The sequence below is a fragment of the Macaca mulatta genome, chromosome 2, assembly GCF_049350105.2.
Source record: "Macaca mulatta isolate MMU2019108-1 chromosome 2, T2T-MMU8v2.0, whole genome shotgun sequence".
Classification (NCBI taxonomy): domain Eukaryota; kingdom Metazoa; phylum Chordata; class Mammalia; order Primates; family Cercopithecidae; genus Macaca; species Macaca mulatta.
This window is the reverse complement of record NC_133407.1, coordinates 100758380-100777968: the sequence shown is the minus strand read 5'-3', so window position 1 is coordinate 100777968 and position 19589 is coordinate 100758380. Positions and strand designations below refer to the sequence as shown.

The 19589-nt window shown below is 48.3% G+C and overlaps 1 protein-coding gene across 6 annotated transcripts in view; it reads right to left on the bottom strand.

Moving 5' to 3' along the window:
• Positions 1-3443: 3443 nt before the first annotated feature.
• ACVR2B (activin A receptor type 2B) overlaps positions 3444-19589 on the bottom strand; it is a 29604-nt gene continuing 13458 nt past the window's right edge. For 4 of the 6 annotated variants that reach the window (XM_028843964.2, XM_028843963.2, XM_077992178.1 and 1 more), the window contains exons 2-11: positions 9379-9586; positions 8899-9008; positions 8577-8728; positions 8351-8494; positions 7599-7742; positions 7043-7191; positions 5399-5513; positions 4546-4684; positions 4322-4452; positions 3444-3756 (exon numbers count right to left, since the gene is read on the bottom strand). In XM_028843964.2, the coding sequence (XP_028699797.1) occupies positions 3562-3756; positions 4322-4452; positions 4546-4684; positions 5399-5513; positions 7043-7191; positions 7599-7742; positions 8351-8494; positions 8577-8728; positions 8899-9008; positions 9379-9586 (1487 nt within the window). In that variant the 3' untranslated portion in view covers positions 3444-3561. The remainder of the gene's footprint in view (positions 3757-4321; positions 4453-4545; positions 4685-5398; positions 5514-7042; positions 7192-7598; positions 7743-8350; positions 8495-8576; positions 8729-8898; positions 9009-9378; positions 9587-19589) is intronic. The other 2 variants (XM_077992181.1, XM_077992180.1) reach the window with 1 other exon arrangement.

The following is a 19589-nucleotide window of genomic DNA, read 5'->3' as shown; positions in this document are numbered from 1 at the left end:
GCCCCATCACTGAGGGCCCTCTGCATGACACTGTAACACAATGGCCTCTGTCCTCACTTGCTTCCTCCTTCTGCTCATTACTGGATTTCTCCAGCTAGGGATGACTTCTCAGTTATCACAGATGCTTTCAAAGAAGATTGTTCCCCAAGGCCCATCCCTACAGCCAGGAGCCTGCTTGGATGACAGCACACTAGAAACGAAGAAGCAAGGATCCTCGGCTACTCTCTGCTAACTTGGTCCCCTCCCACCCTGCATGGAACAGCCCCTCCCATTGACAGGGAAAACGATGCCAGGCCCCATTTTCCCCAGTCTGTCAAAGAGCCTGAGGTCAAAAACAAAAAGAAAGCAATTATCTGAGCCCCCGAAAAGTGCATGTTGCATGAAGTTATTACAGAAAACAGCACAGGCAGAGGCTGTATGACCCAGTAAATTCAAATCTAGATGGCTCACTCCTCAAAGAACACATGACAGCAAACAGACAAACATTTTACCTGGGGCAAAAGGCCCACCTGTGCTCCTAGACCCATGCCCTATAAGGAGATCCCCCACTTTTTTCTTGCCATCAGAACCAGATATACCACCTGATGGGTGAGCTTTACACCACAATATGAGGGGAAGAGCGGCCTGAAGCCCAAAGAACTGGCATGGACCACCCTCCTCCCCAGCCCCACCAAAAACGTACCATCTCCTGACACACCATCTGATGGCGAGGCCCCACAGGGACACTACAGTGGCTGAGCACACAGTGGGCCGAAGGGGGAGGCCACCCAGAGAAAAGGCAGGCAGGCCTGACCTGTCTGTACTGTGTCCTGACTGCAAAGTCCCACACCAGAACCATGGCTCAACCCTCCCTTGGCCAGGTCAAAACTTCTCACAAGAATCAAGCCAGCACACAAAAGAAAAACCACCCAGAGGAACTAAAACGAAACAAAGAGGCTGGGGTTTAGTGTTCAGGTAGTATCATGATCTAACTATTCCTGCAGTAAATTTGCTACATTTGTTAGTGGTTTGTTTCTTCTGAGGATGAAAAGTAAAGATGCCTGCCCTGCCTGAGGAGAAAGCTAAAAAAATTAGATATGGCACTTTTCAATAAATATTTTAAAGCTTCTTAAAGAAATAAATGGTAAAGAAAAGCAACTGCTGTAAGGCCTGTTTTGCCATTAAAAATTATTCCAAGGGAAGAAAAATACCACAGCACAAAATCAAACCATTTAAAAATAAAAATTAAAAAAAGACAACACAGCTTACCAAAACCCTGTTCCTGTAACCACTTGGCCAGCCCACATTTTGACCCATGAAGCAAAAACTGAGCTCTGAGAGGGAAGCAAACGGGCCTCCCATAGCACCCTGTGCCTCAACACCCAGAGGAAAAGACCCCCGGGCAGCAAGCCCCAGACACTGAACATAGCACGCCAGGTAGATGGCCAGGCGTGTGCAGTGCCCCCCCACACTGTGGACTCCAAGACCAGCAAGAGCGAAACCCTTCCCTCCAGACACGCTACACTAGAAGACTGGCCTGAGTCATGGTGTGCTTCACGGAGGTGCCACAGATCTCTTCCAACGTTGCTGCTAATTTGCTGAAGAAGTTAAATCTCAAGTAAAATCACCCCATTCAGGTCTAAGGGCCATCCTTCTACCAAGTTTAAGTGGGGTTGTCATTCTGAACATCGACGGATCAAGTTACATGTTACATGTGAATTCCATGTGAAGCTCCAAACAACCCAAGAGGAGGCGGACTCTTCAGTTCTCACCCAGGTCAACCTCTCCCCACAGCCCCCGCCTTGCCTACCCTCACGATGAAGAGATGCACTGTTTTTAAATAAAATGATCTAAAGAAACCAGAAGGAAAAGCCTTCACAAACAAGACTGATGAATGCCCAGACTTGGCCCAGACAGCCAACCTACAGCTGATGACAATTATTTACAAGGGGGCGTTATCAAACAAAAATGGTAGCACTCCCTAGAAGATGCAAACTTTTTTCTTTTTCTCTATTTCTTTTAAACTTTCTTGTCATAAAAGCCAACTTACATTAAAATATACTTACTACAAGACAACACAACTAACAAAATATATAATAAACCTTACACAAGTAGAAAATTCTGAGGTATTTCTGGTTTGAGGTGATCTGTGGTCGTGAAGTTTTAATTCTTTTACTTTTCAAAATTTAAACCTTGGAAGCCACATAGCAAAGCATGTGTATATGTGGATGTATGTGTTTTGTTTGAAAAAAAAATTTAGCATGTTTCATAAATTAAAAAGAATTCAAATGTTGAAACAGCAGCATTAGGAACATTCACTGACTAGAGCAAGGTTATGGCATAATAGAAAAACAGTTTTTTTAGAATATGTACCACTTTAAGGGGTCTGGAGAAAGTCTTGTCCACGAGCCACAGAAAGGGGACAGTATTGTTACCACCTGGGGCAGAACCAGAGCTGCAGGACTCTGGGTCCCCAGCGAGGCAGGCCTTGGCAGACTCCACCCAGGAAATCCTCTTGCCCTATCTGTGCAAGACAACCCCCTGTGGGCATTTCCCTGAACTGCTCCAAGAGGAAACAAAAGTATTTCAACTTTTCGTCCATTAAGGGTATTTACAGCATCGTGTCTTATGAAGAATGTATTCACTAACCTGTGATTCTACCCTCACCTAATTTTAAAATTAGGGAAGAAAAAATGTTTCACCCTATGCCCAAGGCCAAGTTAGTGAAAAGAAACTGGTCAGGGCCAACAGGTAAGTCAGGGCTGTACCCAATCTCAGACTTTCTCCAAACCCCACTCTTGCTATTAATGCTCGGCCTCCACAAGGTCCTTCCCCTCGATTCCTGGTTACCTGAGAAGTAGCCTCCATAGTAAAGGATGCTGCTCCGAATGTGCCCGAGTCCAGTGTAGCTCTGTTCCAAATCCTACCCCCAGTACTGTCCTCCCCTTCCAACTCCAGTCCAAACCATTCTCATCCCAGTTTTTTTCTCGGTCAGGACAACACCCGTTAGATCCGTGAAAGATGTATCTGCTGTTTCTTAAGCTCACTAAAACAAAATAAAAGGGAGGGAGGGAGGGAGGGAAGGAGGGGAGAAGGGCAGAGGGCAGAGGAAACTCCTCTTCTGAGGAAGGTATGTTCTTATGTAACAGTCTTCAAAGGTTCCTCTAGGTAGAGTTTGCAGCATTAGGTTTCCTAAGACAGGAGATGGGTTTCTTTGTGTCACAGATTCTGAGACGACAAACAAAGAGAAAGCGGGAAAAACGAATCCCAAAGGACAGGAGGTGGCTGAGGCTCTTCAGCATGGCGCTGGTTCTGCATTCACAGCTCAGCACCTCAACGCCTGCTGACGTGTCCGCTGTTTGTGATACAGTAGAGCAATATGCTGGTAAAAACTGATCCAATCCAAAAAATAATATTAATAATAATAATTATAATAATTATAATAATAATAATAAGTCAAGGTAAAATAGCAGCTGCATTTTATGTGTTTGTTGGTTTTATGGGATTTCCAAAACAAAACACAACTTTTTTTCCTTTTTTCTTCAGATCCACTGAGTCTGGACAGACACTCATGTCCTGGGCTTAGATGCTTGACTCTTTAGGGGGCAGGTCCACATTGGTGACAGAGGTCACCAGGGAAACGAGACAGTCCGAGGTAGTGCCGTTGACCGACCTCCGAATCAGGGACACCCGCTCCTCCACACAGCCCGCAGACAAGCGAGCCTCTGCATCATGGTCCCAGCACTCCTCGATGGTCACACAAAGCTGGGCCAGGCCCTGAGCAGCATAGGGGAGATGGGAAAGACACCTTTGTTAGGGCCCTTCGATGAGGAAAAGCTTTGGGGGACAGTAAACTTGATGTTCCCAAGGATCAGGCAGAGCCCACGAGCCCCAACCACAGCAGCAGGTCCACCAGCAGAGGCCTGGGGCAAACTTCAGGAATCAGCATGCCTGCCTTCATGGCAGTCATCTTTCTGAGCTTACTGGCCTCACTCCACAGCCCTAGGAAAGGTTCATTGAACCTCAATATACATAGGAGGGAGAAGGAGACACCCAGGCCCCTACTAGGGCAGACATGACTACTTGCCTTGAAGAACTGATATTCAAAAAAATCGTATTCAAAGCCCAAACCATACAAGGGCCCAAAATGTAGCAGTTCTGGGGATCAGAAGGACATCATCCTACCTTACTCCCCATAACCCCTGGAACATATTCCTGGAGTCCAGGGAACGTAATAGACTTTCTCTTTGCTCATTCCCCCTTGATTTCAGCTTACCTGCTACACATGAAGGGTTTTCCCTTCTCCACCCCCTTGCAAAGTTGCCTGCACCAGGCCCCTTACCGGGTGTTTCAACCAGTGATCCTTAATGGTGGGCCTCATCTTCTTGTGCACCACCACCTCCTGCAGCTCCTCCAACGAAGGGTGCTGGCCAATCTCTTCCTCAAAGGGCAGCATGTACTCATCCACGGGTCCTAGGAGTAAGAGAGAACCTGGCAGGATCACTCCAAGGTCCCACTGCTCCCTATCCCTCAACCTAGGATGCCCAGGGCTGCCATCCTACTTACCGTCTGCAGCCTTGCAGCGAGACACAAGCTCCCACAGCACCAGCCCCATGGCATACATGTCAATGCGCAGGAAGGCATCTCTCTGGAAGTTGATGGCTCCCTCGAGCACCTCAGGAGCCATGTACCGTCTCGTGCCTACCTATGTGAGGACAGAGGAGGACAGGGTTTACAGTGACTGGCCATACACACACAGCTGGGACATGGGAGTTACAGCCTCTGTGCACCAGATGGGGGCAAGACAGAGCAAGTCAGACAGGTTATCAATGATGGCAAACCTCGATTCACCACATTCACAGCAGTTACGAGAGGTCACAGCATCAATTATACTTGGATAATACTTTTTAAATACTATATTCTGGAGATAATAGTAATCTAAAATGGAATTCTTACCAAATTAATACAAGGAACTATAGATGATGTGTATTTTACTGAGATTAAGACCAAAAACAAAGGGAGAGGGAGAACACTTAAAAATAATAACAGTGATTGTTTTAGGAATTATTTCCTAAGTTTAATTTTTAGTTAATTTTTCCAGGTTCTTTGTTTGGATCCTTAGTACATTTCTTTCTGTTTTATCTTAGGAATTAAAACTAAAAAAGTGAGAGCCAGACTACGAGGACTAGTGGTCAAAACCCCAATGTGGAATCTCTACGTTTCCCAGCTGACTGTCAGCTACACTGCCTTCCTGGCCTTGGTTTCTCCACTGGTCAAATAAGAGCATTGTTCTGAGTTCTCAGACAGCTCTGAACACATGCAGTCACCCTCATCTGTGTACCTCGCCAGCTGAGCACGAAAAGGGCAAAGTATCTACCCTGGGCCTGCCCCTGTCTTCCTGCCCTGTGAGGCTTGTTACCTGTCCGTGGGTGTCCCCTGGAGGTTTCCCTGGCTCAAATCGAACAGCCAAGCCAAAGTCAGCCAGCACGGCTGTGAGGTCGCTCTTCAGCAATACATTCTTACTTTTAAAGTCCCTGTGGAAACAAGTGGGCAGAGATAAAGCTTAACATCATGATCAACTCCCACTTTGGTTCCCAAGATACTAGAGTCTATGCCCTAGTCAGTCCCCAGACCAGGTCATCCCCTGCTACCTGGGGTGCAGAGGTGAAACAGCACAGGCAGGCAGCTGCAGGAGCCCACATAGGTGTGAGAATCCCTCAGTGCACTTCAGATGGAAGGATTCCCCCCCTCAGGATTGGCAAAGCAACACCTACCCTAACAGCTGGGCAGACCCTGTCCCAGTCCCCACACTATCACAAAGGCCAGCCCATATATTCTCAGAGGGGTTGTGGACAGGCACACTGGCCTGGGATGCAAGTTTTCTGAGAAGAATTTACAGCATTTGGAATGTGAATGAGAATAGGAATTTAATATTAGCTTTCCTAGGATCCTGCAGATATCCCTTAGGGCCTCGAGTTCACCATGAAGGCCGGGTGAAGCAAGGGTGCTGTTGCATGCGCCCAGCTCCACCTCTAACTAAGCAAAGCTATTTGCGGTACTCAATTTCCCCAGTGCCTGTCTCAGCCCTGTGAGGATTCGACTGAGTGGTAAGTACAAATGCTTAGGGCCACACCGGGAATACTTACTAGTGTTCCTATTAAGTTGAGCCATATAGTGGAGACAACATTCAACCTTTTGACCTATAAGAATAGCACTTTCATACAGTCAACCTTCTATGTCATTACTGTTATTACCATCAGGGACCCTTCAGCTGTGAACGCTGGAATTTGAGGATCATTCCCCTCCCTCACAGTCACAGAACCAGACTCAACTAGCTATAGGACCTTGGCTAAGTCATTCAACTTCTCTGTACTACTGTTCCTCATCTGCAAGACAGAGCTGAGAAATACAGTACTTGTCTCAATGGGCGGTAATGAAGGTTAAATGAATTGACACTTCTCAAGTGTTTAGAGCATTGCCTGCCATTTAGTAAGCAGGACAGTGATGAGCTCATTCAGAGTTTCTTAAAGTGTGGTTTGAGGACCCCAGAAAATCTCTAAGACTGTTCCAAGGGAATCTATAAGGTCAAAATTATTTTCATTTATTTGCTTTTTGAAGGCTCATTCTCTTAGGAGCATAACTCTATGCTCCTAAGAGCTACATGAGATGTGGTGTCATCACTCTGACAGCGAATGGGATGTGTGGGTGTGCTCGAATACAGCAAATATCAATAGTCATAATCCATTTACACAAAAGTCCTTTTAAGAGTATAAAGGGGTCCTAGACAATTTGAGAACTACTGAGCCAACTCTCCAACCAAAGTAATGGAGTCAGCACTTCATGTGGCCATTAGAGGGCACCACAAACCAGCTTCGGAGGCCATGCCATCCCCAGGACACAGTGGGAAGGCCAGGTTTTGTGCCCAGCTGCCTCAGACACACAGCAAGCAGAATAAGTATGTTTAGGAAGTTGAGACATCTCCAGACACTGCTCTCACCCACTTGGAGCTGACTTCCTACAGCTCCAAGTCAAGTGCAGGAAAGGCATGTGCTGACCCTAATACCTGTGGGCAATAGACGGCTTGTGGCCCTCGCCACGGCACCAGGGCACGTCCTCATGCAGGTATGAGAGGCCTCGCGACATCGTCTCTGCTACATGACACAGTTCGTTCCATGTGATGATGTTCCCCTTGAGGTAATCCGTGAGGGAGCCCTGAGAGAAGACAGCACAGAACTTGAGCGCAGATTCTGGGTACAGGACAGGACCCAGCCCAGCCCTCGCAGAGAAGTCTCAGTGGGCCAATGACTAGGCTGCCCTCCTGGGAGGCTACTACAATTGATATGGAAGATAGATGAGGCCAGGAGGCAGGGAGGGCTAGGGGGTGGGAATCATGCAGTCACTACTCTTATCACAAAAACTTATCCCAGGGTGAGAGGTTCCTATCATAGGGGCACCTATGTCCACTCCTATGGCAGGGGTAACCTCATCGTGGATAGTGCTACCGGGGCAGAGTACCTCATGGTGGACACCTCCACAGGGAAGGGGTCATCATATTATGGAGAGCCACCAAGGGGGCATTCTATCTCCTCTCAGAGTCCATTCTGATGGGTGTGGCTCACCTTGTCGTGGAAGGCCGTGATGAGCCACAGCTCTACTTCGAGGTTGGAGCCTCGCTTCTCGGCAGCAATGAACTGTAGCAGGTTCTCGTGCTTCATGCCAGGTGTGCTGAAGATCTCCCGTTCACTCTGCCACGACTGCTTGTCCTGAGGCCGGGGGTGAGGGGTTGGGGGGACAACTGGCTGGTTTAGCCCTGCTACAGTCACATTGCCCTACAGCAGAACAACCATTCCCCATTCCCCACTCCCGAGCCTCCCAGCTGATTCCCCACCCCGCAGCCTCGCAGCTTCAGCATTTGTAACAGGACCAGGAGAAGATCTGTATTAAGCTAGGTCCTGGAGCATAAGGCCAACAGTGATCCCTGGGATCACTTAAGGCTAGCACTTTGATTTACAAACGGGGCCACTAAGGTCCACGGACGGGAAGTGAGTGACCCCATATCACCCAACAAATGAGGCAGAGCCAGACCTGGTGTCCAGGGCCACTGGAAAGAACTCAATGTCAAAAACAAAACCTTGGAAACCGGGGCAAATCAAGGTTTTGCAAAGCCCTACCCTAGTCCTATGATAAAATTCCACAGTTGCATGAAATCTACAGACCAGCCAAGTGTAACATGAGTAAATAGGCCCAATAAGGCTCACTTTTCTCTAATACCACAATGTATTTGGGGTTTGGATTGCCTCAGGGCAGGAGAGCCTCCAGTTCAAGCTACAGTGGAGGCAGAGGACCTGGATGGAGCCCCTCAAATACTCACCTGGAGTGGGAAGATCTTGACAGCTACAAAGTCATTCATGAGCTGGGCCTTCCAGACACAGCCAAAGCGCCCCCGAGCCTTGATCTCCAGCAGCTGCAGTGGCTTCAGGCCCACCAGAGGGGATGGGGGTGGAGGCCCAGGGTCCTGGGGGAGAGCAAGGCTTAATAAGGTCTGGCCTGTCCTCCCGACCTCTACCCTGCCCTGCCCCAAGCCAGCACTGTCTCACCTCATGGATGTCCACATGACCGTACGGGGGCTTGCGATGCCGGTACATCCAAAAGGCCAGCAGGACGATGAGGGAAAGGCCCCCAATGGGCAGCAGTGAGTAGGCCAGCACCGTGAGCAGGGTGGGGGCTGTCGGAGGTGGCTCATACGTGACTGGGGGACACACAGAGCCCTGTGTCAAACAGTCTGCCCACCCTCACACCTCCAGAGCCAGACTACAGGGCCCTGTAGCCACACCCCACCCAACTGAGGAGCCAAGAGCTCCAAGCCAAAGAGGCCCAGGTCGGCTGACTCAAGGCCCCACTTCCACACTGCCCCCTCACCTTCCGGGCCCCCAGCCTCTGGCAAATGAGTGAAGCGCTCGTTGCAGAAGTTGCCTTCACAGCAGCAGAAGTACACCTGGGGGTTCTCCTCAGTGGCCACACACTCCTGCCTGGAGGCACAGAATTTTCCATACACCCCTCACCTGGGGGATGCAAGACTGCCCCAGGCCTGCCCCGCCAACCCCTCCTCACAGACAGAGCACCTCATGGGCAACATCAGGGGGATGGTGTGAACTCACCTCCCCTACAGGAGACCCAAAGCCAAGGAGGAACAGCCAGGGGTTGACACTCACTGAGACCCCTCCTCAGGGTTGAGGTAGGACAAATAGGGTGTGGAAGGGCGTGGGGCCCTGGCTACCATCTCAAGAGCCCGTTCTCGGTCCTTTATCTCCCGCTCAGACATCCTGAGACCCAAATGGCCCAGTGGGCAGTATAAGTGCAGGCGGGTCCAAGAGGAAAGGAGGGCGAGTCGTGGAGTACCTATCATAGCAGTTGAAGTCATCTAGCCAGCAGCCCTTCTTCACGAGCTCGATGGTGCCAGAGCTGTTGCGCCAGGAGGCGTAGCAGTGCAGCCGCTTGTCCTGCTCGCCCTCGCAGCGCTCCAGGCCGCTCTGGTTGGTGCGCTCCAGCTCCCAGTTGGCGTTGTAGTAGATGCACTCCCGTGTCTCAGCCTCCCCACGCCCAGAGCCTGTGCCCCAGAGAAAAGAGAACCACTGAGCATGCCCCTGGGACCACCACCCAAACCCCTACTCCCAGTCCTGGGTGCCAGGCCACCCTGAGGGAGGGAGGCCGGGTGGTGGGTTGGGGTCACCAACCCCCTGCACTCACCCCTGGACGCAGGCCACCCATCCATCCAACACCTCTTAATTTACATGTACCAGTTGGCACCAGCCCCCACCTTATTCTGCAGCCCATCACAGCTGCCCCTAGGCCTAAGCAAAAGAGAGGAGGCAGGAAACCTAATGCCCCAGAAGGATGGATAAACAGCCAGCCAGACAGAGGCCAGATGCACAGAAAGGCCACCAACACCTGAGGCTCCTGGGTGGGGGTGGGGCTACTTCCCTGCTGCAGCAGAAACTGATGAAGGGGCACCCTTAAAACCCCAGGACACATCAGAATCACCGTATGTTGGAGGTGTGGGAAAGAGGACCACTGTTCACTCAAATATATATTTCCAGGCCCAATCCAGACCCATCCCAATGGGAATGGGTGCAGAATATGTGCTTTTAACCACCCCTATCTGTCTCAGGTGATTGCGACAAAGATCTCAAGGACCACTTGGCAAAACTGCAAAGGGGAGTGGCTTCCTGCTGCTCCTGTCTCTGCCCCCAAACCCCCTTCTCACGACAGTTCCCCAGGGAGACCATGCCAGTGGGTCCTCCACAACTCCCTGCCCATACGTAAAGGGAAGCAAGGACCCTGTAAGCGTCCTTTCTACACCCAGCAACCACACCTGGTACTGAAGAACATAAGGAATGTTTTCCATGCAGGGCTGGAGAACATAAGGAATGAGGCCTGCGTGTACAGGGTAAGCCTCTCAAAGTCACCAAGGGGAATACGTGCCTCAGGCAGAGGAGGGCTAGATGGTGGCTTAACCTTCGATCACAGATCATTCTCCTGGCTAGGCTTCTGATGACCCCGGGGCACTCCCCATCACTTCTGAACCCCTTTCCACCTGCTGCAGGAAGTGCCATCCAGGTGGACAACCACTTCAACCCCCACCATTCAAACACTTTCCTTCAAACTTGATTTCAAACATTCCCCAAATCCATCTTCCTCACCATCCCCTATAAAACAACCTCCAGTCCCAGCCCCAGTCTACTCCCACTACCCCCAGGAACCACATAGCCCTGAGATGGGAAAGAATATGGAGATGCCAAAGGAGGTTCGGTTCTGTCTGAAAGCTCTGCCAGCACCCCATTATAGGCCGCCCACAATGGAGGGAGGTGGTGACATTTACAACCTCATTGCTAGAACCCCACGCAGACACCTGAGAGGATAGTTGCACCAAGCATCCAGCCATCCTGTCCACACTTCTTGGGCCCAAGTAGGCCAGTGACCTGGCACCACTCCTGGCTGGTCTTCTACCACTATTCCCGTCCCAGGAAGGAGGGAGGGGTCAGAGTCAATCCCACCAGACAGCTAGCCCATCAGCAGCCAAGAGCCCTACTTCGCCATCAGCCTCAATGGCTGACTGGAGTAGCAAGGAACACAAACCCTGCCCTGACCTTTGGGGAGGGCAAAGTACCCTGAACACTAGTGTAGCCTAAGGACATCCTCACTCTCCTCTCCACCCCCATTGGTGGCCTTCATGAGGAAAGAGCTTGATTTCCCAGGGTATACCCCAGAGAGAAGGATACTGACTGGCTGTCAGGTGAAAGAAGCCCTCCACCACTGGAGCAGCCATTCCCCTTTCAAACCCAACCCCTTTCTGCATCTCCGTGAAGTGATAGGATGTTTCTTCCAGGGGCAGGAGCAAGCAATGAAACTCAAGGATCCAGGCAGCGCCCAAGGGTCCGAAATGTCACCCAATCAGAATGGCAGTGCCCAGCCACAGCTCTGGTCATTCTACACCAGGTAGCCTAGGCTCTGACACTTGTGAAAGGCAAACACATGGCCTCCTGACCAGCCAGTCAGCTGGGACTCAGCCTCTTCCAAACGAAGGGCCTCAGGGTCCACAGAGAGGCTTACAAGGGTACACACTGGCTTCCCCAGTCAGGCCCTTCATCAAGCATGTGGCTTTAAGGTTTAGAGGGAGAACCTGAGAGGGTGGGGTGGGAGTAGCTGACCAAAGGCTGAGCAAGCACACCAGGGCCAGGACTGAGGCTTGCACCTACGTTGCCCCAGTCTGCCTGAAGCAGCACCCAATGACTGGGTTATTCGAAGCACCCTGCCCAGAGGCCACAGGGCCTCCTCCCGCCAGGCTGGGCCCCACTGCATCCACGGCAGCAGTTCTAGCGGGGGTCTGTGGAGACCTGAGACTTGTGGGGCCAGCCAGGAAGCCGCACTGCAGACAGGGAAGCTGGGCACTCCCCTAACTTCCTTCCCTCACTGCAGCCACACCATAATGTCACACCCTTGAATGTGATCAGCTTCTAGGCTTCGTAAGTTGGAAGTTACCACCTCTGACCGTAGGGTTCCCCACCTTCCTCTGATTTCAGCTCTTCCCTCTCTCTCAGCTGAGACCACGCAAACTTTCTACTTCCACTGGCCCTTGTGTTTCCCCTGCCACTTAACTTAACCACCCTTGACTAATGGCCTATTGTTGCTTAAAGGAATATCTCAGACATCTGAAAAGTGTACCAACAACATAACCAAAAATAATCTCCAAGATGAAATAACACAACGAACACTTATATGAGAAATAAAACATTACACACGTACTCGACAACTACTTCCTAAATGTCAGGCTTTCCCTACAAGACTGGAAAGCCAATGAAGGCAGGGCCCTTGCTGTCCTGAGTGGTAGAATCATTCCAAACACATCATGGATGGATGGGTGGACAGACAGATGGACAGAAGGGTGTAGGTATCATGGCTAGAGCAAGATTTCGAAAGGAGGGAACAACAAGGAAGGATGGCCTCAGCCTGCAGCCCAAGCCCTAGGTCCTTAGAGTTTCCATCTCCATTGAGACAAGCAACAAGCCTCTGTGCTGAGGTAGGAGTCCAAACAAGGGAGGCCAACAGAGTAACCTCCTCTCTCCAGGCCATTGATAAGTCAGGGACCACCCTCTAGCCACTACCATGGGCAGGACCCAAGTGAAGAGGCTGGGAGTTCCAAATCTCAGAGGACCCAAGGGTTCAAGATGTCACCTGGGCCAGGCACAATGGCTCACGCCTGTAATCCCAGCACTTTGGGAGGCCAAGACAGGCAGATCACCTGAGGTCAAGAGTTCGAGACCAGCCTGGCCAATGTGGTGAAACCTCATCTCTACTAAAAATACAAAAATGAGCCAGGCGTGGCGGTGGGCACCTGCAATCCCAGCTACTCAGGAGGCTGAGGCAGAAGAATCACTTGAACCCGGGAGGCAGAGGTTGCAGTGAACTGAGGTCGTGCCATTGCACTCCAGCCTGGGCGACAAGAGCGAGACTCCATTTCAAAAAGATGTCACCTGACCCCCATCTGACCAGATCCTCCTACTGGCAACCCAGCGAAACATGGCAGCCATGAGTGGGCCAGACTTCAAGTCCTACTCCAATACTTCACAGCTAGGGAAGTTGTAGCAACTAATTGAATTAATGCACTTTAAGAGTGGTTAGAACACTGCCTGGCACATTGGCTGTATTAGAGCCACACCTACCCCCTACTCCCTATGACAATCCCTTACAACACAAGTACCCTGTATGACTCCCAGCCCATCAAGTCACACCATGCCTGTAAGAGCTTTATGTTCAGAGCCCTATGTAACATTCCATGCCCCTCCCTCACCACAGGGCTCTGCTGCCAGCTGGAGACCCAGGGGCCTCCCCCATTCCTCTCTCTTCCCCAGACTCTCCTTCACACACTCAGCTATTTATAGCCTCTGGCAATACTCCAACCATAGGCCACCTCTGCCTTTTGATAGAGAGAGATTCCCACCCACACCCAGGAAGCCAGGGCATCCATGCACAAGGTGGCTCCCCTTGACCCCCAGCCCACTCAGCTAACCTGGCAGGAGGAGAAGCCATGCTCCCAAGATGGGGGTGCTTATGGTACCCCCTTAGGCCTGCTGCCTCATAGCCCTGAGGTAAACGAGCATAGCTCCCAGACACCAGGACAAGGGGCTTGCTGCATCCCTGAGTCACAGCCAAACCAACTGCTGGCCTCCAAAGGAAGCTGAAATACAAGTGGCAATGTCCCCAAGGAGGCAGTCCCTATGCTCCAAGAGGCCTCCCAGTGGAAAGAAAGTACCCAGGGCTCCCCAAACCTTCCCTCCTGGCAGGACACCACTCCCAGATACACCACTCCCGACCCCCACACAAACACGCAATACTTGCACACACACACACAGTACATGCAGACTGCACTCTGAACTAACATTTCTGGCAGCAGAACCTAAGCTGGCTAGTTTTGATGCTCGAAGACATGCACTGGGAGGTCAAACACTGGGAGGTTCGCTTCTCCTATGAAGCAGCTCAGCCCACTAGACTTTGGACATACCCACTATGCCCTGAGGAGAAAAGGGAGAAATCTCACCAGGGTCCTGTCTGCGAGGGGCTCAAAGTGCAATGGGGAGAGAAAGAGGAGGAGATGGTTCAGAGGTGGAGTGTCCATGCCCACCTCCCCTGGAGTCCCTGAGCTTTGCACTTGGGTGTCCCCAGTCCAGCCAGTGTCTCCTAGAGGAACTGACCCCAGCAGCCAGCAGAACCACTGCTCGGTTGGCTCCTGGAGGCCCCTTGGCAGCCACCTACCCCAGGGAGCAGGTGCCCAGTCCCACCTTTGTGAGGAGTGCCACTCACCACTACATCTATCTAGGTCTGCTTCTGCCAGCACACTGGGGCACACCCTCCCAGAAGCCTCCATGGCCAAGAGGAGGACAAGAAAGAATGTCTCAGGAGGGCCAGTGTTCTCCCTCTGGTGTCCGGCCTTCACATCTGCCCAGAGAGAAGAGGCAGCTCTCCCCACAGACAGCACCCCTCGAAAGGCAGCCCTGAGTCTGCCCAGCTGCCTTTATTGCCCTAGCAGGTCCCTCCATAAGAGCCAAGGAGGGCCAAGAGCAGTGACTTATCCATGTTATGATTCCACACCCCTAGCTCCACAAAGCAGCATCTACCACCTCCCCAGGACCAGAGTAAGGGCAACCGGGTGTAGAGATGGAGGGAACCTGAAGAGACAGATGGGGCCAGGAAGGAAGGCTAGAGTGTATAACAAAGACACTGACACACGCACACACGTGTATGCACATTGTGGAGTGGCATGTATAATAGGGGAGAAAAAAAACCCCAAATATTCCAACATTGTGTCTTTGCATTTCTTTTACCTGAGAGAGTAACTCTTGACTGTTTCTGGCAATCAAATACAGTCGCTAATACATATGCTTTTTCTCCTTCATCCATGTATTTATAAGCCATCCAGGTTGACACACATTTATGTAATACTTATACAGCTCACACTACATCCCAGGTCTAAGCATTCTTCTGCAAAGAGTAACTTATTTAATCCTCATAATAAACCTGTGCAGGTCCTCATTTTATAAAAACTGAGGCACAAAGAGGCTAAGTAACTTACCAAGTTATTTATTAAGTGTCAAAATCAGGCTTCAAACCCAGGCAGCCTGTCTCTAGAGTGCATGTTCTTTATATACTGCTGCCTCTCCTGCAGCTCTGAAGTGCATTTATTTCAGAAGCTTAAAACCTCACATAACTTTAAGCATCCACTCACCTACTGGACTCAGGTTATTTATGTTTGTTGATCTCAGCAATGCCATCATGAATTTTTTTACATTTTTGTTTGTGTGTGTGCTCATGTGTGGGCATTTCTTGGCTAGGTCATAGGGTCTAAACATCATCAACTGACTAAATACCGTTAAACTGTTCTCCAAAGCGGATGTGTCAATCTAAGTTCCCAACAGATGACAGCCCCACCTGGGGTTCACCTGGTGAGTGTGAAATGGTACAATTTGGATCTGCATTTCCCTGATTACTTGTGAGACTGATCATCTTCTCACGATTATTAACATTTCCTTCTGAGAACTGCTTGTTTGTATCTTTTCTCATTTTTCTACTGGATTGCTTTTCCTTTGAGTTATAGAAATTATTTTATATATTCTTGGTAATAAAACTTTTCTTACTATATAGTAACCCTCTTTATTTGCAATGAATGCTCTTTGCCAAAAGTCCATTTTATCTGATGTTAACATAGCTATATGACATTTCGTGTGTGTTAGTATTAAAGAAAATTATCTTTTCTAACTTAAAGAAATCTTTCTCTCTTCCCTCCCCCCAAATCAATCTAACACCATCTTTTAATTAGAGTTCAGTCTCATTACATTTATTATTACTGGGTATGTTTACATATATGATTACTGGGTATGTTTAAATTTGTTTCTTCTCTACTGTTACCTCTGTTTGGATTATCTTTTAAAATTTCCTATTTTAGCCACTTTTGAAGTTATACATCTCATTCCTATTCCGTTGTAAGCTAGGCCTATAAACTTTAATGGGTACACTTACACTAAAAGGGTAAATCAACATCTCTACCATCCTTCATTGGAACTTAAATATTTGAAACTCTAATGACTCTTCCAATGTACATCTAATTTAACATATTGCTTGTGTTCAGTATTTAGTGTCATTGTTCTTATTACCCAGCTCCCAAATCAGACATTATTTGTGTCTGTATTTTGTAAGTGTCCATACAGTCATCTTTCCCTGCATCTCTGCGTTTCTGAGACCACTGTCCTTACTGAAAAAAAATCTTTCAATAGAGATCTCTTGGCAGAGGAGCCTTTGTTTCTTTTCTCAAAATATTTTGTCTTTCTTCCTGAATTGCAATTTAGATGAACATAAAATTTTAGATTGTTATTTTATCTCAGCTCTCTGAAAATATTATTCCACTATTTTCTAGCTTCCACTACTGTTGCTGAAAAGTCTGCTATTAATTTAACTTTGTAGATATTCTGTTTTTTTCTCTCTGGCTGCTTTCTCTCTTTGCAGTTTCACTACAAGGTACGTGTCTAAGTATATATTTAAATTTATACTACTTGGGGTTCACTATGCCTTTAGATTCTAATGACTTGTGTTTTTTTGTCAATTCTGACAAATTCTTGGCTATTATCAACTTGAATATTGCATCTCCATATTCTATGATTCTGAAATTCCTATTACAAGCGTATTAGACCTTCTCATTCTGTCCAGTCTCTTAACTCTCCTTTCCTATTTTCCAATTCTGTGTCTAAACACCATTACAGGTAATTCCTGAAGATCAACTTCCAATTCACGAATTCTCTCTTAAGCTATGTCTAATCTGTTGTTTAGTCCTTCTACTCAATTTATAAATTCAATTATTCTATTTTTCATTTCTATAAGCTCTATTAAAAAGAAACTTCCTGGTCAATTTTGATACTTCTGTACTTTGGCCTACTTCCAAATCTCTCTTAGAATTCTATAATTTAACTTCTTGAAAGTTTGCTTCTGACATTTGTTATTTCTGACTTTACTCATGGTACTGTTTCCTCATAGGACTTTAGAATTTTGAATACTGAGCTTATGTTCATTGGGGCCGTTTCTGTTGGACTACTTTGAGGCCAAGTTTGAAGGGGCAACCTTTCAAAGGTAACTTATATTTTTGGCTTCTGCCAGTCTCCCTAGGACATTAACTATTTGGAATCACTTTAATTTCTCAACTTAGTTTACCAGAGAACAGGATGGTATAAATGCCAAGCTCACATGAGCATAGGCCTATGGTCACAAATTCTCAGGGAAACTACCCCAACCCCAACCCCGACCCAGTCTCAGACAATTTCATTATTTAGTCTCTTTGTCAACAAAGACATATTTCCTCTAGCCCACATTTTTACTGAAGGTATAACACAACAGAAGTCTGAGGCCATGCAAAGGCCTCAGTCTCAATTCTACATCTTGTCTCCTCTTGTCCACACTGCTACTAAACCCACATCTCTAAATTACAAAGACAGGCAAAGTCCCCAAGGAATCAGCAGTTTCAGCCAGTGAAGGCACACAGCTCTAGTTTCCAGCCCTTTCTTGCTTTTCCCTTACTTCTTATACATGCAGCAATGTATATGCATTTTTAAAAGGGTGTTTATTATACTTTTTCCAGCATTTCTATGTATTTTACATGAGGATTTTCCACTGTTTTGTTCACTACAAATGCCAGAAATGTAAATACAAGAGCACCTTCCAAGGTGACAGGAGGAATTCCATCTGCCTTCAGAAGTCCCGCCTAGGAACAAGGAACCAAGCCAGGTGACCTCAAGTCACTTCCAACTTGGACTTTGTAAACAAGGACCTGGCACCATCCTCCCACAGCTCTGAAATACATGCCTTTTCCCAGGCCCCATCACTCCTGAACAACACTGGAAGGAGAACTTCCAGGTAAACGCCAAGGATTATACACAAACATTTCCTTTTGCTCCCTCCAGTAGTCCCACTAAAACCACAGTAAAGTATTTTAAGGCATAAACCTGTAAGAACAAAGAGAACAGGAGAGAACCACAGAAATGACATTTCAAGGCTGGAAAGCATTTACACACATGGTAACTGATCACACAGATTCCTAAGTTGGCTCTAGATAAAGTAGAAAAGCAATGTGACTTCCCCCACAGAACCCTTCAAAACTCAGGAATTTGTGGCACCAAATGTCTCTGAAAGAATAGGGTAAAGATGAGTCTAAAGACAGAAGAGTTGGTTAGTAAGGTACAGTCAGATCCTCAGATCCTACCACCACTCATCATGGTTGACCCTCTCCAACCCAGCGGAGATTATGTTTATTTTCCAAAGAAAATGAACTGAGAGCCTCTTCGACAAAGAGGAGCAGGCAAATCTGAGGGCACAGGTATCACACTGAAACAGGAGGAATACAGAACAATATACCAAATACAGGAACCCCTAGTTCTCATCCCCTGTGACTTCCAGGATGTTAATATCCAGGCTTGCCCCCTCCAGACAGAAAACAGAAGATATTTCTCAGGGAAATCCAATTAATTCCCAAAACAGCCCAATCAGATCACCCTTGATTAAGCCAACTCCACCCACAGAGTCAGAGCTTTTAATAAGTATTCAGATCCATCCTTAAATATTTATTAAGAATTTTTACATCAGGCCCGGCATGGTGGCTCATACCCACAATCCCAGCACTTTGGGAGGCTGAGGCGGGCAGACTGCTTGAGCTCAGGAGTTCGAGACAAGCCTGGGCAACAGGATGAGACCTCATCTCTTCCAAAAATACAAAAAATTAGCCAGGCATGGTGGTTTGCACCTGTGGTCCCAGCTACTTCAAAGGCTGAGGTGGAAAGATCGCTTAAGCCTGGAGGAGCAGTGGTTGCAGTGAGCCAAGATTGCGCTGCTGCACTCCAGTCTGGGTGACAGAGTGAGACCCTGTCTTAAAAATAACTTTTACATCATATATTTATTAGAAATATTAGCTGTATTTATCTCATCTGGTCTATGTTCCCTTGTCTCTTATTGCTTTCTTCTCAACTGAAGAATTCTCTATTATTCCATGCCTCCTTTTTTTTGGACACAGGGTCTTGCTCTGTGACCTAGGCTGGAGTACAGTGACTCAATCACAGCTCACTGCAGCCTCAAACTCCTGAGCTCAAACGATCCTCCCACCTCAGCCTCCCAAGTAGCTCAGACTTACAGGTGCATGCCACCACACTCGGCTGATTTTTTTTATTTTTTGTAGAGATGGGGTCTCACTACATTGCCTAGGATGGTCTCAAACTCTGGGCTCCAGTGATCCTCCCCACTTGAACTCCCAAAGTGCTAGGATTACAGGCATGAGCCACTCACTCGGCCCATTTGTCTGCCTTTTTTTTTCTTTTTTTCTATTTTGAGACGGAGTTTCGCTCTTGTTGCCCAGGCCAGAGAAAAATGGCACAATCTCAGCTCACTGAAACCTCTGCCTCCCATGTTCAAGCGATTCTCCTGCCTCAGCCTCCCGAGTAGCTGGAATTACAGGCATGCGCCACCATGCCTGGCTAATTTTGTATTTTTAGTAGAGATGGGATTTCTCCGTGTTGGTCAGGTTG